This window comes from Mobula hypostoma, chromosome 3 (genome assembly GCF_963921235.1).
Source record: "Mobula hypostoma chromosome 3, sMobHyp1.1, whole genome shotgun sequence".
In the NCBI taxonomy this organism is placed as follows: Eukaryota; Metazoa; Chordata; class Chondrichthyes; order Myliobatiformes; family Myliobatidae; genus Mobula; species Mobula hypostoma.
The window spans coordinates 172,498,902-172,518,697 of NC_086099.1; the positions used below are offsets into that span (position 1 = coordinate 172,498,902).

The 19,796-nt window shown below is 39.2% G+C and overlaps 1 protein-coding gene across 3 annotated transcripts in view; it reads left to right on the top strand.

Annotated features, from left to right (window-relative positions):
* krit1 (KRIT1 ankyrin repeat containing) overlaps nucleotides 1-15,057 on the top strand; it is a 52,739-nt gene extending 37,682 nt beyond the window's left edge. Inside the window, exons 13-17 of one of the 3 annotated variants that reach the window (XM_063044110.1) lie at nucleotides 1,525-1,691; nucleotides 5,963-6,050; nucleotides 8,711-8,917; nucleotides 10,039-10,155; nucleotides 11,768-15,056. In XM_063044110.1, coding sequence (XP_062900180.1) covers nucleotides 1,525-1,691; nucleotides 5,963-6,050; nucleotides 8,711-8,917; nucleotides 10,039-10,155; nucleotides 11,768-11,857 — 669 coding nt within the window. In that variant the 3' untranslated portion in view covers nucleotides 11,858-15,056. Of the gene's footprint in view, nucleotides 1-1,524; nucleotides 1,692-5,962; nucleotides 6,051-8,710; nucleotides 8,918-10,038; nucleotides 10,156-11,767 lie in introns of all 3 variants that reach the window. The other 2 variants (XM_063044112.1, XM_063044111.1) reach the window with 2 other exon arrangements.
* The last annotated feature ends 4,739 nt before the right edge of the window (nucleotides 15,058-19,796 follow it).

Sequence of the window (19,796 nt, forward strand, 5' to 3'; positions counted from 1 at the left end):
TTTGGACTTCCCTCCTCTTGGGGAAAAGACTGTTGCCATCCACCTTATCTATGTCTCTCAGAATTTTAAACATTTCTGTAAGATCACTCCTCATTCTGCCACAGAAATAAAGACCCAGTCTGGCCAACCTCTTCCTAAAGTCAGGTCTTGTAGTCCTGGCAACATCCTTATAAATCCTTTCTGCACGCTTTCCAGTTTAACCACATCTTTTGTATAACTGAATGACCAAAACCATACACCATACTTCGAATTATTATATCTGTCCCGCTTTAGTTCATGAGACTGGAAATAATTTTCATTTTTAAACATGCTTGGGATTAAAATGTTGTTCGAATTTAAAAACTTTCACGTCAAGGACCTCAAATCTGTAGTGAAGTAAATTGATGACAAAATTAGGAGAGATTGCTTTGAATTTGTTACATGGCATTCTAAAATTATAATTAAAATCAAAATATGCTATGGTTTCTAAACTATAAATGGACTCATCAGTGTCTGCAGTTCCATTATTCCTTGATCAGATTCAAACAGAATCCTTAATTTGCAGTCACTTGGTGTTGCATGTTCAAGATATGGAAAGTAGTGAGCAAATCATTCCTGCTAGACTTCCCTTGCTGACATTAATATTACAGCACCTGTAATGGCCTGGTACATGTGGTTGTTTCCCTCAGTCCATGGATTGTGAGGTATGGATCTTGGAAAGGTTGGCATTAAAATAATGCAAAAAAAAAGAAAGTGATGTATTGAATTGATCATAAATGTAGTTTTCACTTATTTTGACCTATGTATAATTAAGTGTTTTGGAAATTATAATGTATTGATTGTAACTATTGAAATTTTGCTTTAGTAATCAATTTGTGGTCTTCTCTTGTCACTGATGATTTTATGTTATCACCTATGCTGACATGGATTTAATATAGTACCAAAAATGTTTAAGCATAGTTTACATGGTGCTATGTACATAATCTATATATTAACTTAAAAACAAAAGGAAATACTCATTTGTTTAGGCAGCATTTGTGGAAAGAAAAATAGTTAATGATTAAGTCAAAGTCCCTCATGAGAACTAGGAAAGTGGCATTCTGCCTTCTGCTCCCTTCCTTTCCTGTCTTGATGAAGGGTCCCAGCATGAAATGTTGACTATTTATTCTCCTCCATAGATAGTGCCTGTCTTGCTGAGTTCCTCTAGCATTTTGATGTGTGTTGCTCATAATTTCCTGCACCTACAGAATCTCTTATGTTTAGGAAAATAAGAAAACCAGTTAAAGTTCTAGGGACGTCGGAGAAAGGTTAAATCTCAGATTGTTAAGGCCCCCTTCCCTCTCCGTCTGTGCAACTTGCAATCATTCAAGGTAATCTTTTCTGCACCCTGTTGTTTTCCCAGTTCTAAGCCTGAAACATCACTCTGTTTACCTTTCCAGAGATGCTCTTTGAGCTGATCATAGATTTCAAGAATTTCCTTTTGTTATTTCAGACTTTCAACAGCTGCAATTTTTTATTGATTTTCATATATTTTGTTTGTTAAAGGTGGACGATCCATTGGCTATCCTCATTCTATTTGATGAGGCACGTGGCAACCTGCTGAAAGGGTTATATCCGTGTGCTGACAGTCAGTTGATAATTTTGGCTGGTCTCCTCCTTCAAATCATCTATGGAAATTATGACAGTAAAAAGCATAAGCAAGGATTCCTTAAGTAAGTATGCCTATTAGTGATGGACAAGGCAGATAGAGCAAATCTACTAAGATACAACTTCAAGATTTTTAATGATCTTCTCTACTACCTCCATCTCACAATTGATTACTTTGGTTTTCTGGCTGAGAAATTTATCATTACTCCAGTGCTTTAAATAAATGTATCTCACTCAAATGATTGTCCCTTTGAAACCCTAATTGTCTATTTTATGGTTATAACATGAATAAATGGAAGCAAAGTGATCCAGTTCTTATTATTACAGGAAGTAAACATGAGCTCTCACTTTTTGAAACATTTTTCTATTACCAATGAAGTTCCATTTAGAACTGCCCCTTTGGGAAAGGCAGGGTGGTTCAGGTGAGCTTCTGGTCATGGTTACCCCGAGAATATTAAATGGTGCGGTACTTAATTCTGGATGTCATGTAGATGATTATACTTGCCTTTTGAAGATTGAAGTAGTGAAATAGTTTCATATTTACTCCTGGCTATTTCTGACATTTCAAAGCCTGAATGCGAGAAACCACAGTGACCAAAACAACTCCAAATTGTCTTATTGCTTATTTCGCACCAACTATCAGTGACAAAAATCACTGCATTTTTAACACACAGCTGATGCTGTTTTAAAAACTGTTCGCTCAGAGCACAGTGGTGTCTAACAGCCACACAGGTTTACGTGACTGACTCTAGTTAGAAACTGTTCAGCAACAGTCTCCTGTCCCAATTAAATGGCATAGTGTTCCAAATAAATGAAGGGAACCTCAGCTATTTTGATTAACTTTTGTTCTTTAAGAGTTGTCCCATATAAGTGGCTGTCCCAATTAACCAGAATCCATTGTATATATGTTTTTTTTCCCCTTCAGCGATAGTCTTCAATTTTTAAACTTTGGTATTGATTTATTGAGCATGGGATGAATTGACAAAGATAGGTGTAGTTCTTTTTTTGTAACTGCTATTTTCCTCAATACTGTAATGAAATATAGTTTCGTGCAAATTTCTCATGTTTTAGTGAAGTAAATAACCCCGTGTTTGTGAATACTCAGTATCACTCTGCAGTTTATCAGAGGCAAACAGAACTCTCTTGTTCACCTAATTTGCTTAAATGTGTTCTGCCTGTTACAGAAACTGTACTTAATTAATTTCCCTTCCTGTGCAAAGGGATTCTCAGGGAAATTAACTGCATTTACAGAGTTCATCTTGACTAAGATCAGATAGTTTATGTAAAAAGAAAGAATTTTATTTGTTATTTGGCATAATATTTTCCCTCAGCATCTTTCAGTGCTTAGCTGTGTTCAGTGGTGCACTTTCAACAGAGCAAGAGCGGGAGTTTGTAGGACGGGAGACAATATGGTGAAGTGGGATTTAAAGACCAGCGAATCCTGTGAGTGTGGCGAAACGGTGCAGAACATTGAACGTGTTCTGCGCAACTGCCCAGTCTCACCTGATTTAGCTGACACTTGTGAGGGGATCCAGGAGTGCCCCTATTAACTGTTTGAAGAGAGACAGAGAGAGAGTTATTTATCATCGATGGTTTGTTTTAAAAAGAGAGAGAGAGACAAAGATTGACGGTTGGACTGTCACTTTAAGGCACTGGAAGTAACTTTGGATTTCTACTGAGCTGGGTTTGGAGACAGCACCGAGCAGCTCGAAGGTTGCTGTGGTGACCAACAGGACATTATTGATGTTACTTCCAAGGACTTGTTGCCTGCTCGCATTCCTTTACAGACAAAGGAAGGAGGGTCTCTTTGAATGACAGGTGATGCTCAGCCTGGTGAGATAAATAGGAGGTCAGATGGTACAGACCTCAGACACATGATCTGGACACTGAATGAGCATTGTTGTGCCCGCAGCAAAAGTGGGTTTTGGAGGATCGATCAGGCGGATCGATCCAATCGCTCTTGCAGTGGAAGGAGGAGAAGGGGTTGACTGGTGGGGAGTTGTCTATGTGTCCACCCTCGCCTGGGTGATAGCTCCACCACAAAAACCCGATCCCCTTTGTTAAGAGTTACAGTCGGTGACTTTTAAAGGATTTCGGAGGACGACGAGAAGATCGACGGCATCAACTCACCTGAAAACTCACATCTCCATCTCCTCCATCTCCATCTCCATCTCCATCTCCATCTCCATCTCCATCTCCATCTCCATCTCCATCTCCATCTCCACCTCCACCTCCACCTCCACCTCCACCTCCACCTCCACCTCCACCTCATGAACTGAACTTTACTCATCATCGTAAGACTGTATCTTTTTATCCCTGGACTTAATGAACTGAACTTTACTCATCATCGTAAGACTGTATCTTTTTATCCCTGGACTTAAAGAAGCTTGGTTTTTCATACATATATTTCCACACTGACTGATATACTCACTTTTATGTAATCATTGCTAACCTGTTTGATTTATCTTCATTTATATTACTGTATTGCGTAGTTACTAATAAATAATATTAGTTTATAGCAATACTGGACTCCAAAGTGTTTTCCATCTCTGCTGGTTCTTTATCCCCGTCACGGGGTACGTGACATAATTAGGGCCCGCTTCTACGATATGAACAAATTGGTCGGGAGGCTGGTTTGAATTGATTGGGGAAAATTCCTTTTGATTTGAACTTTTGATTTGGTTGTGTGGAAAAACAGCAGAAATGGATGTTAGAGACTCTCTGAAATCACCAGACCTGGTGACTTTGAAGTTAACTAAAAAGCATGAGTTGTGGGACATTGTTAAAGAATTGAGAATTGAGGTAAAGAAGGGTGTGACTAAGGTAGGAATTCAAAGAAAAATAGTTGAATATTATATAGATAAGGGAAGGTTTGATGAGGTGTTAGAGTTGTTCAGGGAAGGTGAACCTACTGAGGATGAGCTTCAGCTTCTGTTGGAAATATTAAAGAGGGAGCATGAATTGAAATTAAAACAGCTCGAGAGGGAGAAATGGCAACGTGAAGATCACATGGCAGAAAGGCAGGGACAGTTTAAAAGGGAGAGGTTGCAGCAAAGAGGTTTAGAGTCAGACCCTGATGATTTTTACAGCTCGGAAGGGCCAGTTTTGTGTGATGAATTTAAAAGTTGTGTTCTTGATGAGGTAAAGGCATACCCAGTTGCAGAGGATGCCCCTACCCTGAAGGGGTTTGATAAGAAAGCAGACGAAGAAGTTTTAACCCACGAGGTTGAGTTTACTCCAGATGGGAGTTTGCCAGAGAATAGCTGGGAGGATCAGGGTAATCTGGAATTTGAAACTAGGACTAGTGATGAAGGCCTAGAAGAAGCAGCTGTCCTGATTGCCTGTGTTCAGGTTGTTGAAGTACCTGTGGATTCACAGGCTACTGAACCTTGTGTTGAGGCTCAGTTGAAGTCTGAAGTGTCTGACTTGGTCGGAAAGGAATGCAGTCCTTTTGTGTCAGATGGACTTGGTTCAGTGGGTAAGGGGTTAACCATGGTACCAGTGGAATGTGAGGATTCTCAGTCATTTGTATTTGACCGTGATTTACAAGTTGGTCATGAAGTGGAAATTGGTGAGTTCAGTTTTGTTGAAAATAATGGCAAAAGTGCTGTTCCTAGACTTTCGGATAAAGTGCTGGGAAAGGTTGAATTGATTGTGCGACCTTTGACCCTGCTTGCAGGACAAAAGCCTGCTATGGGAAGATGTATGGCTTTGTTGAATTTTGTTTGGACATATGGAAGTGAGCACCTGCAAGGTCATAATGTTATGGAGAAGGAGGAAAAGAATAATTGTTATGGTTTTGGAGTGGAAGTTGCTGTGGAAGCAAGGCGTAGTGAAGGTCGGAGAAAGTTGATAAAGAGATTGTTTAGCCTCTTTCATAATGTTTATGTAATTCTCATCAGCCTGATGATGATGCAGAATTTGGTAAACAATGGAGCCATGTTGACAGCTCTCCATGATGAGAGTGTACCAGCAATGCAGCTGGTGAGCAAAGTTGCTATTGAGACCTGCAATAGAAAAACCAAAGGTTTAAATTATGATGTGTCACAGACTTTTCTACCTCCTAGATTTCAGCAGGACTTAGAGGGTAGTACAGCTGATAAGGGTAAGGTGTGTAAGAAAGGTTTGTCTTTATTGAGAAAGGAATGTACCGAGGTATGTGACACACTGACCTGCTCAACATCAACCAAACAACACCAGAGTGGCTGGCTGTCTGGTGTGACAAGCTATGATGATGATTGTTTAGCTATACTGTTGAAGTAAACACTGAATGTCTGTTATCTGTGTTGGTTGTTTGCTGTAGTTCTAACTTGTTTCTGTTTCTTAACCTTTTTAGTGAGGAAAATCTGAAATGTATATTACCATGCACCAAGGTGAAAAGCAAGGGTCCACATTGGATTGGTAGGATTCTACAGGAGTATAAGGTCAGTTTCAACGTATTCTTTAATATTTATCATGTTGCTTTCAAAATGTAATAACATTTGAATTGAATAGAATTGACTTTATATCTTATATCCTTCACATACATGAGGAGTAAAAATCTTTGTTACTTCTCTGTCTAAATGTGCAATCATAGTAATTCATAATTTATAATAAATAGAACAGTCAATGTAACATAGGAATACACTCAAATCAACATGAGTTAATCAGTCAGATGGCCTGGTGGAAGAAGCTGTCCCAGGGCCTGTTGGTCCTGGTTTTTATGCTGCGGTACCGTTTCCAGGATGGTAGCAGCTGGAATAGATTGTAGTTGGTGTGACTCGGGTCTCCAATGATCCTTCAGATTGTTTTTTTCAAACCTGTCTTTGTAAATGTCCTGAATCATGTGAAGTTCACACTACAGATATACTGGGCTGTCCGCACCACTCTCTGCAGAATCCTACAATTAAGGGAGGTACAGTTCCCATACCAGGCAGTGATGCAGCCAGTCAGGATGCTCTTAATTGTGCGCCTGCAGAAAGTTCTTAGGATGTGGGGGCCCGTATCAAACTTCCTCAACTGTCTGAGGTGGAAGATCAAAGGTTCAAAGGTCAAATTTAATGTCAGAAATGTATACAATATACATCCTGAAATGCTTTCTTCGCAAACATCCACAAAAAGAGAAGTGCCCCAAAGAATGAACGACAGTTAAATTTGAGAACCCCAAAGTCACCCCCCCCAGCTCCCTCCTCCCGCGCGTAAGCGGCGGCAAGCAACAATACCGCCTCCCCCCACCAGCAAAATAAAAGCACACCCACGTAAGTAAGATGTGCCGTTGTTTCATATTTTATTAAGTGTTCAACTTACTTATGCTTTTAATTCACCCATGTCCATGAGTTAGGAAAAAGTGATGATCAGCTTTTTCTTTCTACTCTAATGTACAAAGACGGCTTACAGATAACTGGAATGCCTCCAGATCAGTAGTGTAAACCTATGTGTTTTGTTTCATATCTGTGCCAAAATTGGCATAAGTGGAACAAAATTTTATTCTCCTGTACATTCTCCAAATAATAATGTGACATGTAAAAAGTCAGTGAATGTAAAAAGAGGTTAATTTACATTTGAATAAGGAGAAGAGAATTGTACCATAGATAACTAATGTACGGATTTCAAACTGCCATATTTCCGATTGTTACAATTTCCATCAGCAAGAATGTAGTTTAAATTAAAATAGAAAATAATGATCAGGTCATATCTATGCTAATATGAAAGAAGGCTTAGCTCCTTTGGTTAATAATCTATTATCAGACCTGGTGAGTCATTGACCCTAAAATATTTATCCTGTTTTTCTTAATGTTTATCAGCATTTTCTGCTTTATTTCAGATTTATAGCTTTTGTAGTATTTGGTTTGAATATATAATTCAGATCAGAAGTCTGAAACAAATTAATAAATGGAAAAAAAACCTAATTAATATTCCTTGAATAATTGCTACCAGCTGCATCTGTGCATGGTCTTTACTAGATAAATCCCAAATTATCCATTTATCCTGTGCTATTTCTGAGGTTTAAATTGCAGTATTTACCAAATATTTCATGTAACCTCGCTCTTCATAATAAATTTGATGACCTATTTTCATTTGTTACCTAAACCAAGGAAGAAAGTCAGCATAGTTCCACCAGGATATCATAATTATTTTAAAAAATCTCTACATTCTTATGGCAAATGTCAAGTATTTCAAGTCTTTTTATAATTAATAATTAGTCAAGTATTTCGTCAATTATTTCATGATTTCTTGTAGTTAGTAATAGCCTGGAGAATCCCTGATACATTACCTGGATCATTGGGCATCTTTTCAAACAAGGTATATTAAAGCTACGCACACAACTCTCAAATGTGAGCCATCAAAATTACACCATTGTGAAATCTATGTTACAATTCCCTTCTCCTTTTTCAAATGTAATTTAACCTTTCTCAATTTATTGGACAACATTAGTTACACGCCAGTCATCCGGCACCATACCTGTGACTAGCAAAGATACGCAGGCACTACCTCTTTCCTAATCTTGTGATACCCTAGCATTTTAGCATGCTTCATTCTATTTTCATAATCCTCTATACCCTTCACTTCGGTAAATATAGGCACAAAGTATTTATTTATGATATCACCCAAATCCTCTAAGCACCTCCTTTATCCCTCCTTTATCCTTGAGGAGTTCTAGTCTCTCCTTAGTTCTCTACTTGCTTTTGATGTATGTGTGGAATGCCTTGGGATTCGCTTAAATACTACTCAAGATCTTTTCATTACTCCTAACTCTCCTGAGTCCCTTCTTGACTTTCCTTCTGACTCTTATCCTCGAACTCCCTGTCATATTAATGTAAAACGATCTGTCGTAATTTGCTGCTTTTCAAATATTTTTAGTAATGTCTTTCAGCACAAGTTTGACAAACCTTAAAACAAAACACAGAGAAATTTTATTTTTAAAATGGAAAAATAAACAGGATTTTCATTGTAAATTTTTTATTTTTTAACAATAATATTTGATGCAGTTTTTAAAATTACCATGTAGATGTGAAACTATTTTACAAACCTCATTCTCTCCCTTTGAGCATTTGTAATTTTTTTCCTTTGGAATACATATCTAAAAGAATGTAATCTCTAATAGGGCCTAAGCAGCCGTGAAGGGATCAGTAAGGAAATGCACCATCTTCAACGCCTCTTCCTGCAAATTTGCTGGGAATTTCCAACCTATGGAGCAGCTTTTTTCACGGGACAAATATATACCAAGGCTAGCTCAAGTGGTCATAAGGTTGTCAAGGTCTATGTAGGTGTAAACACAAGAGGTCTGCATTTGCTCAACATGGAAACTAAGGTAATTTTATTGTATAAATCCCAATAAGTTCATAATGTGACAAATGCAGATTTATTTAATACTTTCAGGTGGTTCATACATCAAGTTACTTTCAAAGTATAAACTTGTACCAGCAACTTATATTGACTCTTCAAAAATAATGACCTGGATTTATATCATGCTTTAGAAGTATTAGCAAAGATATTTTCATTCTAATATGTTAGAGAAGATGAACAGATTGCTGGTCAGAGTAGAAGGGTTAATTCATATCCTAAAAGGCAAGAGTGACATGGGTATATTTAAAGAGAATTCCAGGCAAGGGAATTGGTGTTTAAGCTAGTCACCAGTGATAGGTTAATTTAGTTCACAGGCAGAAAAGCCCAGAGTCAGTGGGATTTTGATAATCTTAGGAGGATATTAGGACAGGAGAGAATTGGAAATAGGGAGAGGGAAGGCCATGGAATAATTTGAAAGCAAGATTAAAATTTTAAATCTGGCTATTGCTTCCCAAAATCTCCATGCCCATAAGTGAAAGGTAAAGAAGACATTTTGTTGGGGTACATTTGCAGAGTTTTGGATGATCAGGTTGTAGCCAAGAGAACATTTGAACAATGAGAAAGCATAGATGAGAAATTCAGCAACAGCTGATGTGCATCAGGGTTTGATTCAGGGGATATTCTGAAGGAGGGAATTGGTATGTTCTGGATATATGATCTGGAACTCATCTTGAGGTCAAAGGTTGGAACATTCTGTTTCAGTTTTAGATATTTGCTGAGGAGAAGATTGAGTCGGTGGACAGGAAATGAAAATTGCGGTAGAGATCAAAAAAATGTGGCTTTGGTTTTTCGATGTATACTTAGAAGACATTTTTTATTGTGAATTTGTAGAAATAGATGCCATGCTTTGAATGTTGTTAAGTAACAACTAATTAATTAAAACTGGAACTATTCAGGTTAGAACATGAGAAGAAAGGGAAGCCCTTACAGGTAATTATCTGACTTGTACTACTGCTGCACAGATATACTGTATATACTTTGACCATTTATGATGGAAATTGTTAATTGTTACTGATATTTACTGAGTAATTTAGAATTACAGAAGTGATTGGTGGTAGTTTTTTTGATGTCTTTAATTCTTGCTAGGCTTTGCTGATTAGCCTTAAGTATGGCTCCCTCATGTGGCAGTTGGGTGAAGCAGATGCCTACTTTCAAATTCACAGTTTGGAAAATAAAATGAGCCTTGTTGTACACACGAAGCAGGTAAGAAATCATTCTGAATAGTGAGGTAAATATAATTTTTTTCTCATTTTAAAACAGTATCAGGAGTTGGTATATAATCGGTGACAATCATAGTTTAGGTGAACAATCATCAAGTTCAAGTTTAGTTTATTATCATTCAACCATGTACATGTATACTGCTAAAATAAACAATATTCCTCTGGACGAAGGTGCTCAACACAGTACTGAATAACACACACATAGCACATAAGGTAGTATTACCACAAGTAAATAAACAACTAATAAGGTGTGTTTATGACAAGTTTAAAAATTAACTGTAAAATGCTATTGGTGCTTCATGCATGATGAGACCTGGGTGGTGGCAGAAGTTCAGTAGTCTTATGGCTTGGGGGAAGAAGCTGTTTCCCATCCAGCAGTTCTTGTCCTAATGCTAAGTACCTCTTGCCTGCTGCTAGGACTTTAAAGAGATGGTTGGACAATGGGAGGGATCATTGACAATGCTAAGGGCTCTGCATATGCAGCACTCCTGATAGATATCTCTGATTTGTGGAAGAGAGACCCCGATGATCCTCTCAGAGTATCACCTTTATCAATTAAATGTGTTATTCTATAAAGAATATAGAGTGGAATTACGAGGAATTCTGCAGATGCTGGAAATTCAAGCAACACACATCAAAGTTGCTGGTGAACGCAGCAGGCCAGGCAACATCTCTAGGAAAAGGTACAGTCGACATTTCGGACCGAGACCCTTCATCAGGACTAACTGAAGGAAGAGCTAGTAAGCGATTTGAAAGTGGGAGGGGGAGATCCGAAATGATAGGAGAAGACAGGAGGGGGAGGGATGGAGCCAAGAGCTGGACAGTTGTTTGGCAAAAGGGATATGAGAGGATCATGGGACAGGAGGCCTAGGGAGAAAGAAAAGGGGGAGGGGGGGAAACCCAGAGGATGGGCAAGGGGTATAGTGAGAGGGACAGAGGGAGAAAAAGGAGAGAGAGCAAGAATGTGTGTATATAAATAAATAACGGATGGGGTATGACGGGGAGGTGGGGCATTAGCGGAAGTTAGAGAAGTCAATGTTCATGCCATCAGGTTGGAGGCTACACAGACGGAATATAAGGTCCGTCTGGGTAGCCTCCAACCTGATGGCATGAACATTGACTTCTCTAACTTCCGCTAATGCCCCACCTCCCCCTCGTACCCCATCTGTTACTTATTTTTATACACACATTCTTTCTCTCACTCTCCTTTTTCTCCCTCTGTCCCTCTGACTATACCCCTTGCCCATCCTCTGGGTCCCCCCCCCACCCCCCGTCTTTCTTCCCGGACCTCCTGTCCCATGATCCTCTGGTATCCCTTTTGCCAATCACCTGTCCAGCTCTTGGCTCTATCCCTCCCCCTCCTGTCTTCTCCTATCATTTTGGATCTCCCCCTCCCCCTCCCACTTACAAATCTCTTACTAACTCTTCCTTCAGTTAGTCCTGACGAAGGGTCTCTGCCTGAAACGTCGACTGTACCTCTTCCTAGAGATGCTGCCTGGCCTGCTGCGTTCACCAGCAACTTTGATAGAGTGGAATTATTTCATTTTCTCTTTTTATCTTTCAGTTACATGTTATTTCTTGTTTCTATCCTGCAGGCTGGTCTAATTGTGAAGTTACTGATGAAACTAAGTGGCCAGCTGAGTGTAAATGAAAGAAATTTGACAGAGAGACATGGATATGGATAACCATTAATTACCAGTATGGCTTACCTTGAGCATGTATTCTTGATGTCCTAATGTGTTTTGTTGATAAGAAATTAAGAACAAAAATGCCATTGTCACTGTGTATTTTAAAAAATGTATATTTGTATGATACTGAAGAATCACAAATATTGTATTTCTTTTCCATGTGTCTGTTGCTTTAACAAATGTTTCATGTGTATCAACTGTCTATTAGAATATTTGCATTACTTCATTTTGCTAAAGAAATTTAAATTTATTTTGAAATTGGAACAAATGCCATCCACAAAGTTTGCATTGATGTAATAGTTGTGTTGTTAAATACTTTTTTTATACAAAGCAGTTTAGAAATACACCTAGCCACTTTGCTAGGTACATCTGTACCTAATAACACAAATATCTAAGCGGTCAATCTTGTGGCAGCAACTCACTGCATAAAAGCATGCAGAGATGCTCAAGTGCTCAGTTGTTCAGATCAAACGTCAGAATGGGGAATAATGTGACCTAAGTGATTTTGACCATGGAATGATTGCTGGTGCCAGGCAGGATGGTTTAAGTATCTCAGGAACCATTAATCTCATATGATTTTCACACACAACAGTTTCTAGAGTTTACAGTGAATGGTTGTACAAAACAAAAAAAATCCAGTGAGTGGCAGTTCAATGGGTGAAAACACCTTGTTTTGAGAGAAGTTGGAGGAGTATGGCCAGACTGATTCAAGCTGACAGGAAGGTAACCATGCATTACAACAGTTGTGTGCAGAAGAGCATCTCTAAATGCACAGTACATCAATTCTTGAAGTAGATGGGCTGCAGCAAAAGACCACACTGGGTTCTAAGGTGTACCTAATAAAATGGCCCCTGAGTGTATTGTAATATTAAAGTCTTCATGCAATTAGTTATAAAATAAAAGATGACTTCAAAAATTGTTTATTAATTACTTCATGGTTTATTATTATAAAAATGTTATTTTGGAAAATACCAGATTAAGTGCTAGATCAAATTTGTTATGAATTAGCTTTTTAATTTAATGGATTGTTTAAAAAAGCCAGTATGACGAAGGGTCTCGGCCTGAAACGTCGACTGTGCTTCTTCCTATGGATGCTGTCTGGCCTGCTGCGTTCCACCATCATTTTGTGTGTTGTTGATATGATTTAGGGCTTTGCCTCAATGTTTTATAATTAAATTATTTTATTTCAATAGCATACATTAGTTAGAGTACATTTAAATATACCTTTTTAAATTTTGGTGAGCATATAAAGCTACAATGGTTGGTTGACATGTTGGGGCTTTGAATGAGTCAAATGGAAATGGGACCTGAAGATGTAACACTGAGTACAAAGAAACATAGGGAAGGCCTGGTGGGAAAATCTTCCTGAACATACAGTATGTTGAGTTTTTATGCCTTTTAAATAATAGCAGGTGTTTCACAAATTTCTGCTATTACAGTTGCAGAGCTTACTTCAGTATTTTGGGTGTGAATGGTTTCATAGAATTACACATTTGCAAAGGGACCACATCTTGCTGACGAGATCTATTCTGAATATTCGATCACTTGTTGGAACAAGGTTCACATTAGTATTCTAATAGCTTCTGAATACACAACCCAGATGCCACCTGTTGCCACAGTACTGTGATGACTGGCTGTTTTTATACAAAAACACTGCAGTTATTGTCTTGACCATGTTTGAAATGCTAAGTGACAAAATAGTCATTCTGGAACCTTTATTTTTTCTCATTCTGAAGGACACAATGTGCTCCCTATATCAGTGAAACAATGGTGCAAAACATCTTGTCATTTTAAGATGTTTAATGCCTGGCCCAGACCTAGACCCATTGTATATACATGACTGGTTTTTTGATGCATTTCAGTTAACTCAGCACTATTTCTGTGTTTGGCCATCTGCCAAAATGGAATTTCCCGATGGCCAGCCATTTTAATTCCTATTCCATTCCGATCTGTCAGTCCATAGCCTCTACTTTTGACATGACAAAGCCACTGTCAGGGTGGAGGAGCAACATCTCATCTTCCATCTAGGTAGCCTCCAACCAGATAGCACATTGATTTCTTCTTCCAGTAATTTTTCTCCCTTGCCCTTCCCTGTTCTTCTATACCCAACTCTGATCTCTTGCCTCTTCTCTTCACGGTGCCCCATTTCAAAGATTTCAAAGGTGCATTTGATGTCAGGGAAATGTACACAATATACATCCTGAAATACTTTTTCTTCGCAATCATCCACAAAAACAGAGGAGTGCCCTCAAAGAATGAATGACAGTTAAATGTTAATTCCTAATAAGGGAGAGAGGGGTGTCTCCGTTTCACAGTGAGAGAGGAGACATAACAAACAACTTGCTGATTTATGATGTTAAAAGTTTGTTGCGTTGCTTCTTCCAAGCTCTGTGCCGATCTTCCATCTTCCACAATACCCCAGATTTCTTCAGAGACTCTGACCGCCTGTTTCCAGAGCCACAAGATCCCGGAACTCCGAAGGCGAAGCAATCTCTGAGGCCGCATCCTTGGCATATCGAATAACGGCCAGTCATGAGACCCCGAGAGTGGGTCCTATTTCCGCAAAGAACCGTAGTCAGCATATAACTCCAGATCAGGGTCTTCAAAAGAGTAGGAGGAGGAGAAGATGGCGGCGCGACGCAGCACGCGCGGCTTCTCCAGTGAATGATATCTGTAATCTGTCAAGAAGGGTACCGTGCACAATTCTGATTTGATGGAGACAGACGTGAGAGTACGGAGGAACATCTGGAGAAACTTCTGAAATGACCACTTTGCTGCCGCTGCTACTGTGTGATAACCGGAATCTCCGGAGCAGAAGGCTTTGCTTGTTTCAGCGGCCGGGGCGAGGTCGAAGGCGCTTGGCAGAGGATGGTGCTCTATATCGGAGGGGCTGGTCAGAGGCTCAAAGTTTTTGGATGGACGGACTCAGTGTCAGCTGTGGTTGGGTGCTTCCAATGCACCGGCAGTTGTCGGTGCCTGGAGGTTTATGGCAGGGAGTTTCTCCCTTTTGCCACCTGCTATTAGGGACTCAGGAGTCGATCGGGACTTGAGAGACTTTTTTTTAACCGTGCCCATGGTCTGTTCTTTATCAAATCATGGTATTCCTTTGCACTGCTGTAACTATATGTTATAATTATGTGGTTCTGTCAGTGTTGGTCTTTGGTTTGTCCTGTTTTTCTGTGATATCACTCTGGAGGAACATTGTATCATTTCTTAATGCATGTATGCATTTCTAAATAACAATAAAAGAGGACTGAGTGTTCTCACAATCTAATGTAAAAGGGAAAGATAGTGGAAATAGAGCTGTTTCTGAAGCTAAGGAGTCATCGTTAGGCGCCATCGTCTCCTAAGCTCCTCCCCTTTCTCTCATGATCCACTCTCCTCTCCTATCACATTCCTTCTCCACCCGTTACCCTTTCTGTTCCATTGGTTCACCTATCACCTTCTAGCTAGCCCTCTTTCCCCTCCCCCACCTTTTTATTCTGATGTCTCTCCTCCCCCGCTTCTTTCCAGTCCTGATGAAGGGGCTCAGCCTGAAATGGTTGACTGTTTATTCATTTCCTTTTCTTTTTCAATCTTTTTATTAGTTTCATAAAATATAAACATAACATAGCAATAATACAAAATTGATGGAAATACATTGTTATACTTAAGATGAGTAATTATAAAACCAAATAGTATAAATTGACAAAACTCCCAATCATGTAGGATAACAATGAATAATACAGGACAAAAAAAGACTGGAGAAAAATCATGAAAAAGAAAATAAAATTAAAAAAAACAAAAAAAAAACACCCCAAAAAAATCATTTCTACAGATGATGCCTGACCTGCTGAGTTCCTCCCCCATCTTGTGTGTGTTGCTCTGAAGTTTCAGCATCTGCAGAATCTTTTGTGCTTTTCACACTGGTTCTTGTTTTTATTAATGATCACTATACCTTATACTTTTCTACTCTCTGCTTATGGCAGAGGTACCCTAACCAACATGAGAGAGTGGAAAATTAAGTTAGTTTCTCTAAAGGTAAAGGTTGAGAAAGGAACTGATTAAGAGTGTCTGAATTAATGAAGGGAATTACCATGTTAGATGCTTCTTCATTCTAGTAGAGAAGGGATATTTATCAATTTTAAAACTAGAAAGTAATCATTGAAGGAAAACATACGTGCATGAGTTTTGGGAATTTATAATGTGCTGCTCTGCCATAGGTTTGAAGTAATTAAGGCACTTAAAGATAGATGAATCCTTACACAACAGTCTGCTAAATTAAAGCCGAGGAATCAAAACCTTGGGGATGGAGGTATAGCAGTTAACAATTTGGTGCAATTAAAGTTAGTTTGGCTATATTACCTTAAGTGCCTGCATGTTACAACAAAGGAATAAGGTATTAGTTTTATCTGCCTTTTAAGTAATGTTTTATTTTTGTGTAGCCCCCCTGGCCAGCCTCGGGGTCGCTCGGCTCGCTGTCGTCTAGGGAAACAGCCCTCGACCCCACCAAACTGGGTAATTAGTTTGTGTGGATGCTGTGTGATGTACCCCACCCCACCCCACCCAAGTAACAGACAATACACCAGATACGATTAAATGATTTACAGTTTATTGATATTACTGGAACTATATAATTAATAGAGGATAGGAAATAAAAGGCGCCACACTTATCAAAGTTCAATCTCTTCGTGCACAAACAGTTGGAGCTCAGGAGCCACCTTCTCCACCCTGCGACCCCTCGGACCTCCCCGACTGGCCGCCTGGGACCAACAACGGTGGTCGACCAGACGCTCCACAGGAGTCCATCTCCATCTCCTCTTCTTCTCTCCTTGCCGAACGCCCGGGGTCCGACCCTGTTAGCGGGCTCACAGCACCTGGTCAATCCTCTGTCTCTCTCTCCCACCTTCTCCCCCAAAACCCCGCGCATACAATATCTTCAGATACACCAAAAACATAACAACTATCCCAATTGGTTCGTAACATCTTCTTATCACAGCCTAACCCAAAACAAGCTGCTAGTGCAAGAACTTTCTCAGCGTTTAACATAACAAAGAAGCATTCCCAAGTATAACATAACAAAGAAGCCATTTTAATTAGCCTACGCAGTAACATAAAAGACGAAACCCCCTTACACTTGTATTTAATGATTAACTATGTATAGTAAACAGATATGTATTACTTTTAAACTAAAGTTTGCTGCTAAATTGCTTAATCTCTGACTTTCTTTTACTTTGGATATTAAGTAAATAAAATCTGTTCATTTTAATGGAAATAAAATAGGGAAGGCCAAGTCCAGCTGGGTCCTTCTCTTGATAAAATGCTTGAAGCATAGCCACATTCTAACAAACACTGCTTTATCAGGAGAACCAGCAAAAGATGTCACAAAACTATGTCCAGACACTGGCACCTGTTAAATTATATCATTGTCCAATAGAGGGGTCACAAAGGACATGCATTGATGACTGCAGTACTAACCACTGTTCAATCTGTTCTACTAACTCAATGAACATTGTCTCAAAACTTCAGCAATAACAGGAGCTTTTCTGCAGGAAGATCAATATTGTAGCTTCCAAAGATCCCATAAGCAGTTCTTCAACATTAGTCCGTAAGGAGGAAAGTGTCCATAGTTTACGGGTAACCCTGAAGTTTGTCAAAATTGCCACCTGTAAAGAAACTCTTTAAGCTACTCTACAAAAAAGAACCGCTGGATGACAACATGCGGAATATAGAGAAGCTCATTTAAAATGGTATTACAGGCATGCGAAGCAATTGAAAATGCTAACAATAAACAGTGGTATGAAATAGAAAATTGTTGAGTTAAGTCAAATTTGTATGTGATAATTTTCAGGTCTCAGGGAACCCCTGTGTAAAAATTATTATATCTACAGCTCGTGGTATGTTAGTGTGATCAGTAAGTTATAGATATATAATCCAAGAATAATTGTCAATGCTCTTTTGAGTAGAGAACGAATTTTCAGCCTATCTTTCTTGGGGGGGAGAAAAAACAGGTAATTAAGCTTAGCATACCTTTCTTGAAATTAATCTATCTTTCCTTTTCATAAATTTTAAAAACTCATTTGGCAAGCATAATAAATTTCTGTTAAATAACTGGTTTAAGCCAAAATGTGATTTTTAAGCTTTCTACAGGTAGGCTTAGGGCTAGCTGGTGGCACAGTGACATCAGCACCAGACTCCGCAGCGAAGGTTCCCGAGTTCGAATCCAGTCGGGCCGCTCCCGGGCACACTTTCCATCCATGCCGGGTTGAGTGTCGAGCTTGCAACTCGGCCTTGTAAAAAAAACTGCGCTGTGACAAGGATGTAGGGGACCACTCACAGAATCTTTCTTCCAAGACAACCACTTGAAAAAGTGGTCACCGAGGCTCTGGCAGAGTATGGCACACCAAAAAAAACAGGTCGGCTTGGTAGATGTAATTTAAGTAATTGTAAATTGATATTAATTAATGCTATTTACAACATGAAAATTTATTAACAAAGTTGAATAGTAAAGTTACTAAAGACCATAAGCCAAAGCAAAATGAATAAAGATATAACCTAAGACACATGACTTTGAAAAAACATTTTCTTACTAAGTGACATGATCAGGTTCAAATATAGACCCAGAATGTGAAACCTGTGCTTGTTTTTTGCTGCAATTCTGGGTCGAACTTGAGATGAGCACAAACGAATTTCACCTTCAACTGTCATGAGACTTTCTATCTTTGCTCTTGATGCTTGTTTAACAAGAAAAAGCTTGCTCACACATGCAAGACGTTGAAAACTGCAGCAGAGTGTTCATTGCTTTCCAGTGAATGGCAGGATACTCTTCTTTCACAGAAATCCAGAACGTCCAGGAGCAGGTCAGTACATCTTATCCTGAGTGCATGATCAGACTGCAGCTCCCAAAGTTCTTCCTCTTCTCTCAAAGTCAAGTTCGCAGGTTAAGCAGAAGATTCAGAAAAAGGGTCCCTCACCCAGTCATGCACTTCTGTTGAAAGGGAGGAAAGATGCTGTTCAGTTTTGTTCTGTAGTTCTTCCAGGTGGTTTTCAATAAGACTTGAGACTTTCTGATGTCCTTCCTCACTCTCAAGCCCAAGCAGCAGTGGAGACATCTCAAGATTTCCTTTTGCAACATTATTTTCCCAAAGATTCAGTTTCCTTTTAAATCCAAGAATCTTGTCACTTGAAGAATCTTTAAGTGGGCTAGCTTTTGCAGCCATGCTTCATCTTCAAAGCACTCAGAAAAATCTGGCATACTATTTTCCTGAAAGTACTGCAATTCACCTTTCAGCTCAAACACCCTGTTGAGAACTCCTCCCCTGGTAAACCGCTGAATTTCTGTATGTAGCAGGAGATTGGTGTGCTCTTTGTACAGGTTTTCAGTTTTTTCAACAGTCTCGAGTGAACGAGTTTTTGTTTAATAAAGTTAACCACTTTTGTATCATCATCCAGAACTTTTTTCTGGATGTCACAGCCCAAGTTGAGGAAGTCCATTCAGTGGTCGGAAAATGCACTTCACACTCCTCATCAGCCTACCGGCCTCCCCTATCTTACGTCAAAACCTGAGAATGGACTCAACCAAATAAACATGGTCCTATTGCACATTGCCATATAGTGCTGCGAGACCTAATGAGATTGTTAATAGGACTACTCAGTCACTGCCCACCACTGTGAGCACTAGCATCACTCATTGCACAAAGTTCAAAAAATGATGTTCATTTTTTGTAATCACGTCCTCTTGCAGAACCCTAGTTGAGAAGCTCCAGTCTAGGCCTTTCTACATTTGGAAAGTTTCAATGAGTTGCCCTGCCATTCTTCTAAACTGGTCCAGCAGCCCATAAACAGTACTCATATGTCAATGCTGTAATTCCTGGGATCATTCCTGTAAGGCGCTGTAGTGCAGCAGTTACCTTAATGCTTTACAGCACCACTAAATTGGAAGATTGGAGTTCAATTA